This window comes from Typopeltis vanoorti, chromosome 10, assembly GCF_054136105.1.
Source record: "Typopeltis vanoorti isolate ZY-2024b chromosome 10, IOZ_Tvanoo_1.0, whole genome shotgun sequence".
In the NCBI taxonomy this organism is placed as follows: Eukaryota; Metazoa; Arthropoda; class Arachnida; order Uropygi; family Thelyphonidae; genus Typopeltis; species Typopeltis vanoorti.
The window spans coordinates 32,568,071-32,579,362 of NC_143558.1; the positions used below are offsets into that span (position 1 = coordinate 32,568,071).

The window sequence follows — 11,292 nt, forward strand, 5'->3', positions numbered from 1 at the left end:
ATTAAGAATCTGTTATGTTTCTTGAACAGCTGAAGATTAGTCTTTGAAAAGACAAAGTGGCTTAGAATATTCCAAAAAAACAGAGGTATATATCAGTGGCTTTGCATGCCATTTAGGTTAGCAGTGCTGTTCTGTGGGTTATGCAACCTGAACTACAAAATTCATGTCAATTTGACTGTATGTTTGGATTTTTATTGATGTATGAAAGCATTAAGAGTGCATAGCACATCAGCACTCATCTTAATTGGTCCAATGCAATTAATTGTAGGATAACTTTGAATACTTTAATTTATCAATTAATATAATTTTAAATAGGGAAAGCATAAAGGTCAAATGAACAACAGCTATGCTTTACACATGTCGTTTATGCGAGAAGCACAAAGGGCTTACACTTCATAGAGTTTAAATTATCATTGAAAAATACGATAATGAGACATGGATAATTTGAATTTTGATACGATTTTAAAATACAGCCATATAATATGCACAGAAATAAAAAAAAAAGTAATTACTTGGGAAATTATGTTTTTTCTGGATTGAGCCAAAGAAAGGCTGAAATAACTTGTTTCTAACTTATTTATACACAAGTTCCAACCTCTGACTAGAATCATACAATCTGCGAAAGCTCTGGCAGAAAATGGGACATTCAGTAGATCATCAACACTGTTTCCCATGGAAATATGGGCAAAAAAGTTATAAATTATTTTTAGAAAACTTGTCTATATAGGTGTCATAAACATGTCAGTTCACACTTCACAGCCACTGATTTCTGGGTGTTATTGTTTCAACGCACACCCTGTCTCTCCTTCTGGGTGGTTTTAAGCCACTGGAACTCTAAGAATTTGACCTGCTGTACCATTTGTACATCTGTTCAAAGGGCTCAAAGATGTCCACATTTGTGACTGCACGCCCGAACTATTAATGCAAAAGTGATGCAATGTTTATGTATCGAAGTGTCTTCTTCATGAAGCATTGGTATATTGTGTTTAATTTTAGGAATCATGCAATGCCAGGAAACAACTAGGGGAGTGTTTAATAGGAATAAATGCAAAAATATAATATCACTGATATTGCTAGTCCGTGGGTGTGCACTACACACCTTGAATATACGCTCCTAGTGTGTGTGTGTGTGACAAAGGCAGAACACCAGAATAAGATGATAACATTTATTTTAATTGACAACACATTTCTTTCTAACTGCACACAATTTCTTCAATACAAACTAGTCATAGTTGACAAAACAATAAAGACTAACCAAAGTGATAACTGTTACGCAATTATAGAAGAGACTGATATTATTTTAAAATATTTCTAATTGTTCAGAATGTTGTGCATGTTTACGCATTCACATGCACATGTGTTTGGCCAACGAAGGCTAGGATGACTCCAGAACATGGAATTTTGATTTACAGGAAAAAAAAAAAAATGTACAAAATTCTGCCACCAGCAGACAATTGATGCTAGAATCGTGATATTTGCATAATCTCACTGTTTCTACTGACAAGTTGATGCATATAAGTAAGACTGAAATGGATTCATGTCATTCTGATAAGACTGAAGTGATATGGATCTCACCTTACTGGAACATACATTGCCAGTCAAGTTTGAAGGATAGGAGAAAACGTCCAATGACAATAACAAATCTTAGAAAAACAATTTTATGATTTGAAAATAGCAGATCTTTAGCAGTGAGGCCAGCATTGAGGTGCAAATGGATAATTTCTCAACAAGTTGACAAAGTTGCAACTGCCATCGTGAAACATGGAATGAATAATGCACAAGGGTCCAGCCAGTGCTCAGGCAATATCAAGGCAAATGGACATGCCATACTCAACTGTGTAAAAAATCCTGCATCAAATGCTGAGGTTTTTCTCCTTGCTTCATGGTGATGTGGAAACACGACTGTAGAGTCTGCCCAGATATTCTTAGCTCGAATGGAGGTGGATGATGCATGGCCCTGGAAGATCTTGTGGAGCGATGAGGTACATTTTTATCTGAATGGTTATGTTAACTCGCACAATTGCCACATTTCGGCTGCAAATAACCTTTGTGTTCCATCAGACCCCTTTACACTCACGGAAAGTCACAGTGTGATGTGGTTTCACTGCATCATTTATTATTGGTGGTCTGTACTTTTTCGAAGAACTTTGCCCAACAGGACCAGTAACTTGTACCATCCCTGCTGTTAGGTATCAAGAGATGCTGTGCAACTTTGTTGTTCTGCAATTGCAGCAGTGACGATGCCTTGACTACCATATTATGCAGGATGGAGCATCACCTCACACTGGATTGCTGGTACGGTGAATGTTACAAAAACACTACAGAAACAGAACGCAGTGATTAGTCATGCATTTTCCACAACATGGCCACCTTGTTCACCTGATCTCAACCCTTGTGACTTTTACTTGTGGAGCCATCTGAAATGCATAGTGTATGAAGGACATGTTCCTGAAACACAGAATAACACTGCATGTGAGGCAAATCAATGCAGTTAGGCCATCTGAAAGGAGGACATATTGAACCACATCTGTAAATTATACAAGCACAAAAATTGATCTGTTGTGTCTCTTCTAGCCATTACTGTTTAATTAATTCCAAACTATGTGCTAATAGCACAATATTCCCCCTGGTGGCAGAATTTTGTATTATTTTTTGTCTTCTGTAAATCAAAACCTCATGTTCCAGAGTATATTTATACGAAGTTTGGTTGAATTTCATTCAATACATTTTTTGCTACAGGGCTCCGAACATCTTTTTAATTATGACCACCCTGCATATGTGTGTGTGTGTGTGTGTGTGTGTGTGTGTGTGTGTGGAGAGGGAGAGAGTCATAAGAGAAGCAGATTTAGTAGGTTTGAAGCTAGACAATAAATGGCTGTTGACCAACAGTGCATGTTCTTTCTTTAAACAATAATTAGAAAGATAAAAAGAAATCAGTGAATACATTTAATTAGCAATAATGCAAAATTAAAACAGAATCTGATCAAAAGTATCCAGACACCCCTCTGTAATTCGTAAACTGATGTCTAGATGTCACTACGACCTCACTTACCAGTATAAAAGGAGGCCCGGAGCTGTGTGTTGTTCAGTAATCAGAAGTAAGAGCAGAATGGATAGGTCAAGGGAGCTCAGTGACTTCGAACATTATTGGTTGCCACATCAGTAAGAAATCTGTCAGAGACATTTCAATCCTCCTTAACCACAATCACCCGGGAGTTCCGCAGTGCTACTAACTGTCCAGCCAGCCCCATGACTGTGCGTCGAGAGTTAAGAGGAATGGGGTTCCATGGTCAAGCAGCTGCCCATAAACCAAACATTTCTCCTGTGAACGCTAAGTGCCGCCACTGGACAACTGGAAAAGTGTGATTTGGAGTGAATCATGCTTTACCATATGGCAATCCGATGGGAGGGTCTGGGTGTGGCGAATGCCTGGAGAATGATTCCTGCAAGCATGTGTAGTGCCAACAGTGAAATTTGGAGGCAGTGGCATTACAGTGTGGGGGTGTTTTTCATGAAATGGACTTGGCTCTTTCGTAACACTACATGGAAATCTAAATGCAGAAGGGTACAAGGACATTTTGACCCGTTGCATACTGTCTACGGTAGAAGATCAATTCAGTGATGACTACTGTCTGTATCAGCATGACAATGCTGCCATAAAGCAAGGTCTGTGGATAATAACGTTCCAGAAATGGAATGGCTGGCCCAGAACCCTGACCTGAATCTTATAGAACACCTTTGGGATGAATTGAAATGCCGACTTTGCTCCAGACCCCAACAACCCACATCATGAACAGCTCTGGCTACAGCTCTTCAAGAAGAATGGGCTGCCATTCCTCCAGAGACATTCCAACACCTGGTAGAAAGTCTCCCCAGCAGAGTTAGAGCTGTCATAGAAGCAAAGGTTGGACCCACTCCTTATTAATGTCCACTACTGGAAAGTGTGTTAAAGGGAAAGTCTGATTACAGTTTAGTAGGTGTCCCATACTTTTGATCAGATAGTGTATATCATAATTATAATGATTCCATGGATATCCATACAGAGTGTAAAGACTCATTATGGAAGACCCACACTATCCACTATTCACACAAGCCCATTCTAGAGTAGGTGTTAAAGAAATCTTTCAATATCTCTCTTCTTAAATTCATTAACTGACAAGGCACTCATGACTGCCTCTAGAAACATGTTCCTCTTATTTGCCACTCAACAATTAAAGAATCAAGTAGTGATTCCTTGAGGTGATCCTTTGTTCTCTTCCATCCAGTCATATATTGAAAGATTTCATTAACACCTACTCTATAAGACCCCTTTAGTAACTTATATGTTTCTGTCACATTCCCCCCACCCCTTTCTATATATCAGCTAAATTTTGTAATCCACATACCTTTAATTTATCATCATAAGGGCACTCCCCAAATAACTTACTAAAATGGTGATTGATTTGTGGAGTGCCTGCTCCTGATGATAAAAAAAAAAAAAAACAGGCAACCAAATATATGCATAATAGTCCAGATATTGTCACATCAAAGCCTTATAGAGAGGAATAATAACTTCCATATTTCTTCCCTTTTTTTCGTATTTCTTAACACAAGTGACTCTTTGAGCAATTTTGCCCACTTTTATAATACATCCACTGAATTTCAACTCTGTACACTGTTATTCTTAAATCCTCATCAATTTCTTGCAGTACAGTTCTCTTCATACAATAAACAACTTATGGTTGTTTTTCTTATTCCAAAGTGCATAATTTTATACTTTGATACTCTGAATTGGCCACCATTATCTTTTGCATAAATTAACAATTTCTTTAGATCATCCTGCAGGATCTCTACAAAGCCTTTAACTATTATTACTACTACTACTAACTGGATCTCTTCAAATAATTCTCAACATCACTGATCTACAAATAGATCAATGTAGTGGCCTAAGTAGAGAGTCCTGTGGCATAATGCATAATACAGGTTGTCTGCCTTTTGATCCAATTTCACCATATACTATTTACTGATATCTTCCCATCAGTTATCCTCTTATCCATGTCACCAGCTTCATGTCCATACCCATTTAGTCCAAATTATGTAATAGGGTTCCATGTAGTATTCTAGAAATACTTTACAAAGTTTATTAATATGGTGTAGCTGTTTCCCTTATCTAACTCAGCTGTCACTTGACTGTAGAAAGTGAGTAAATTACAGAGACAAGGATTCTCCTCTGCCCATTCTTGAATTCTGCCTTTAATCCTTTGAGGTGGGGGGGAGACTGCATTGCTAATTAGAGATCTGAAGTGACTTGAAAAACTTCCATGCCTTGTCGACATCCAGAGTATGGATTCCAGACCATGCAAAAAATAAAAAAAGTACCAAAAAAAAAAAAAAAACAATAAAATTTCATTTCCCCAACCTGAATACTAATGTACTACAAGTTTAGCACTTTTTATTATGGGTGGGAGATATATAAAAAAAAAAAAACTTTTTCCAATCCCTTAGCATACATACCTGAGATACTGTGGTCTATAATTTGCTAACCATGTCCTGCAACTTACTTTATATAATGGGCCTATTCAGTCCTCTTTCCATTCCTTTGCGACTATGTCAATATTGGGACCAAACTCAAACAGCCTAGTTAGAGACACTGCCATTAATCTTACACTTTCCTAAAAAACACAGGTTGATATTTCATCCAGTCCTATGACTGTATTCGCATTGAGATTTTTTATTATCCTAAACACTTCTCATTCATTATTATTATTATTATTATTATTATACAGAGACCCACACTAACCTTTATATACACAATAACTATCATACGTCTCTTGTTAGACTCATTCACTGTCAAGGCACTCACAACTAATTCTGGAAATCCATTCCACTCATTCAATTATTATTATTATTATTATTACATAATACCTCCAGGGAGTCCAAAGACTCATCAAGGGAGGGCACCTACTCTACAACTCTCTGTCTCCACCAATCCACCACGCACACTACCTTCATCATCTACACCAACGCCATCTACTGCTGATCAGAATCACTAATATTTTCACAGATAATCACAAACACCCATGCCCACAACAGGATTCGAACCCACAGCTTTTTGGCTGAAGAGCAGATACGCTAACCACTCGGCCAACCAGTCCGGCATTAATATTCTCCATTATATGGGTATCTCCATGGCAATTCATCTATCCATGTCACATTAGTCATTGCATTATCTCCACCTATAAAAATGATGAGTGATTCCACTATTTCTGCTTTTCCTGTCACCTCTTATAAACAGCATTCATTAAAAAGTTATCCTTCTATGATCATTCTTCCTTTACTTCACCATCACATACAGCAAAAGAACCTGGAAATTTCTTTGGTTTTCCTCATCCAAAGAAATCACAAAGAAACTGGTTAATCTGACATTGCCTTCATCACCATACTTGTCACCCTTCTTACCTGTACCGTTCACATGCTTGCTGATTACCTTTTCCCTTATATATCCTCCAAAACTTTTTTTTTTCAAATCCTGTTTAATGATACTCTATTTATCTTCCTGACTCTGAGTATGCTTAATACCACTTTTCTTAAATACTCCCTCACTATGTCTAGTTTCTTATTTATAGCACTGTTCCAAATTGCCTCCTAAGTTTGTCATAATTACCAGCTTTCTTACATTCTATCCTTGTAAAAATATATTCTTCTGTTCACCAGATCTCATTAATGCTTCAAACTTCTCACTCTTGTTCCTCATACTTCTGGAATTAATACGCATTTATTGCAATATCCCATTGAGCTCACAACTGTCTTTGAATCTTTTAATGAGTGTCTTAGTCATTTTTGAAACCTGAGAAATGTTGAAAAAATCTTTCTTTTTCATATCTCAAAGGAGCTGTGCACATGCTCACCTGTATCTCCTCTAATACCTAGTTTCATTGACTGTGAACATCCGTTTTCTTGAACACCTAATTAAATCCATTTAATCCATAAGGCATATACTCATGTAAGTCCTTCTGTCCACCAATTTCACTGTAAACATAATAAAAACTTTACACCATTCCTCTTATACAACCGATGTACTGATTCATTTGCAATCATAGTCCTTCTCAATTCACTCCCATTATATTTTGACAAGAGACTTGTAAATTTTATTCTCTCTCTCTTCTTCCTTTCAGTAACTCTCATATCCACTCACATGCCATACTTTTCACCTTTTAAATCATTTGTTCTGGCTAAAATTGCTAGCTTTTTTTACTTTTACTTTTTTGGAAAATTGGCACTGTCAGTAACACATTTAACCATTCCACCAGGAAAGCATGATTTTGTCACAAACTCACCAAGCACACTAATAATCATGGAATCACCATACAGTATTGACTTCTTACTCTGGCCTTTTGCTCATTAATATTCTCCATACTTTTTGATTATTAATACTTCTTTACTTTCCCTCTCATTTGTTACTCTTCTCTGCTTGTACCATTTGCTATATAATTTTCCAAATGTTCTAACTCATGATGATTTGTTCCCATAAGAGACTTCACATAAACATGCTGGTTCACTTATTAAAGCCACCTCGCTTTTCATCTTTCCCACTGTTTCCTGTTCACTTTCTGACACTTTTGTCATTCATGCTTTGTTCAGTTTCATTTATTTTTGCATTCCTCTCCTCAATCTCTACAATACTCACATTTTTGAACTCCCCCCCCCCCAAGCATTCACTTCATTGCTATCTCCCTTCTGACATTCACTCATATTATGCTTCTGACACACTATCACCTTTTTCACCACAAACCACACGCTTTCAATAGCAAATACCTTGCTCACATATTGAATCTCATGAAGTCCTCAATATTAAATTTACTGAACAATGACACCTGAATTACCACTGTTTTGTTTTAGTGCCATTAGCACTAAAACAAAACAGTGCACTATTATAATACATAAAAATAAACTTATAAAAGCACCAAGTCAAACACATGCTACATACCGAATATAATAAACTAAATCTAACAAAAATTACACAGTATCACAATTAAAAAGCAGATGAAATCGTATCTTTTTTAATTATTATTATTACGGGCGACTCCAAGAAGTCCTTAGACTCATCAAAGGTGGCCCTAAACATCATGTTCATCACAACTATTCGACATTCACACAGTATCTATCATACTTTGCCTTGAACTCATTCACTGTCATAGCACCCATAACAGGCTCAGGCAGCTTATTCTACTCATTCACCACTTTAAAAGTAAAAAACTCAGCTCTAACACCCTTACTAACCACACTCTTGCCCAGCTTCCATAGATGTCCCCTAGTCCTCCCACCACCAGTCCTGTTCTCAAAAATATCCTCTGAATTAATCCTATAGAAACCCTTCAGCAATTTGAATGTCTCAATCATATCTCTCCTTTACCGCCTATCAACCAATTTCTGCACCCACAAATCTTCAACCTGTTTTCATAAGGTTCATTCCATAGACCTGCTATCATCTTGGCCACTCCCTCTGGATCCTCTCAACCTCCTCCCTATCAAGAAGAAACCTAGGTGACCAGATCTAGGCACAGTAAATTAAGGGAACATTATGCCAGCCAACCTTCACATCCATATGCCACTGAGCAGCCAATCTGTAAACTAATTAATAACAATAATTAATACACTATTACAACATTTGATGATATGGGACAAATGTGCACTAACTTTTTTTCCCCCAAGTCTATTATCTAGTTAGCAAAATAGTTTCTTCTATTCCAGTTACAACAGAACCAAACAATAAACTGTAGTGATGTTATGACTTCAAGTCTGCTATGATGACAATGAAACACGCTTACATTGGGTCTGTGAGTACCACTGTCAATTTTTTTTTTTTTTTAATATTTCTACAGTGGTTATTATCACAGAGTGTGATTAAGAACATTTCTCATTTCATTATGGGAGAGGTGGAAAAAACACTGAAACAGAAGCCTGCTGCTAATTAGAAACATATCTGTATATAAGTATTTGCTAAGAATATGCCATTTCACATTTTTCTCACAAAACAGATAAAAAAAAAACTTTTACATATGTTAACTATACATTTATAGTTAACATATGTTAACCAATAATGAAAAATATTTAATTTTTATTAGGATTTTTCAAAATTAGATGTTCAGGAAAAAGTAAGGATCACTTTATGTCACCCAGTTGCATCTACTGTAATAATTTAAAAAAGCACCAGATTTTAAGTATTCCTTCTTTTCTAATTTTTTTTTTAAATAGAAAGCATAAGAAATAACATGATTTAAAGATGTATTTTTATTTATTTATTTTTTGGAGGAGGGAGGATAATGGAGCACATAATAACATCCATATGATAAATAACAATACTGTATTTCATTTATATCTGTGCTTGAATCAACATGAAAATCAAGACACGGTCTAAAATTAAAATATCATTAAGAATGAGATAAAACTGAAAAAAATGCAACACTCTCAGAACTCTTATATATGTGATTTATTTATTACCTCAAAAATTTGTTTACAAAAAAAAAAAAAAAAAGGGAAAAGAAAAAAAAAATAGGAAAAATTCTTTAATGGTCTGTATTTAGTTTCTTCTCCCAGCCACACATATACATTTTGTATACGTTTTGGTCCCTTATTTGAAAAATCGGTGAAAAGCAACTGATGTACTCCCTTGTGAAGCAGCACAGTCCCCCTGTCCCAACCGTCAGATGTTAGGAAGATGATCAAACCTCCGAGTAGTACGAGAATTAAGATGAGAAGTCTTTATTTCTGGTGATGATACACTACCAGGTTTGTTAGGAAGCTGAGGTAAGATGCTTTGGTATTGTCCATACTAAAAAAATAAATTTTGTACATGTTGTAAAATGTTAACTACTGTATAAACTAATTAATAAATTTATTTGAATATTATTGATACACACACTACATATATATTAATATATAATTAACATAATACACTATATAAAACTATCAAGTTCTTATTACAGTATGAAACACTGGTTATATGTATAAATAATTTTAGGAGCTAATCAAAAATTTCTTAATTGACTTCTTTTATAACATTTTTTCTTCCAAAATGGCTTTTTCAAGAGTAATTTACGTCTTGCAGCTTCAGAACATGTCTGTCTCTCTCCTTCCCTCCCTCCCTCCCTCCCTCTCTCTCGCTCACACACACACACACACACATGGCTTAATAAAATGGGGTGCATTTTTGTAAAGCACACACAGATAAAAGTATGTTCAATTTAAGAATCAATTAGAGTGTTTTTTCATCATAACAGGCACTTCAGATCATTTGCCACAGTTGTGTAAATAATACATTTATCAATATCAATATTTATTGTCATTCATTCCTTACAAATGGCTACGACAAAAAATGCTTACTGTTAAAGTTTAATTGTCAGTCAACATTTGAAGCTATATGGCGATAGGCCAGTTTATGTAATGCTCCTGTGAAATTGGTGTTTTTTTTTAGAATAATTAATTTTTGATAGTATATTACTGCTGATATTTGCATATTTATTGTATTTGGGATATTTCTTGATATTCTGTTAGAATACTGTAATATTAAAGTCATACTGTAAAATAGCACCAAAAACTCACATGCTAACTTGATTTTGTTTTGTTATTCCACACAAAGATTGATGTGTAAACCTATAGCACATTCATACTACAGGCAAGCTAAGGAATATGTTTTTCAATTTTCATTAATTTCATGTATTCTTTTTATATTTTTTCCTTTTTTTTTTTTTTTTTTTTTCACAAAGTCTGGAAACCCTGTTCTAGAAACCAAACATGGAACTTTTTTCAAGCCACTTCTGGACTCCAATAAGGGGGCAGTGGTCTCACACCAGGTGATGAAATTTATCTTCCACCTAAAGACAATCGCAAATATCCATGCCTTGAGTAGAATTCGAACCTACAGGCTGTTTTGTGGAGAGCAGCTTTGCTAACCACTTGGCCAACCAGTCAAGTGAATACTGAAAGAGTGAACAAGAAGACCTGTCCCAATGAACAGAACCATGCCATTTCAGAAACCAACGAGGAGATCGAAAATGAATTAACTTTGGAAATATCACGATTAAAGCTAATTATTATTATTATTACACCCTCCATGGGGGTTGATAGACTCATTGTGGGAGGTTCATTCAACTGACAACATGTTTATCATATAGAATCTTAAAGTCCTTAACACTACCTTGCATTAACAACACATTCTGATAATGCATTCCATTCACTGACAATTCTCCATGTAAAACTCACTGATATCCAACCAAATATTGATGCAATGGCTACTATTCATCAAACACATCC

At 35.7% G+C, this 11,292-nt stretch overlaps 1 protein-coding gene across 4 annotated transcripts in view; it reads right to left on the minus strand.

The window, feature by feature from the left end:
* Positions 1-9,475: 9,475 nt before the first annotated feature.
* Positions 9,476-11,292, minus strand: part of LOC150102312 (cyclin-dependent kinase-like 4) — a 296,960-nt gene continuing 295,143 nt past the window's right edge. For all 4 annotated transcript variants that reach the window (XM_090399039.1, XM_090399038.1, XM_090399040.1 and 1 more), the window contains one exon: positions 9,476-9,811. In XM_090399039.1, the coding sequence (XP_090255165.1) occupies positions 9,683-9,811 (129 nt within the window). In that variant the 3' untranslated portion in view covers positions 9,476-9,682. The remainder of the gene's footprint in view (positions 9,812-11,292) is intronic.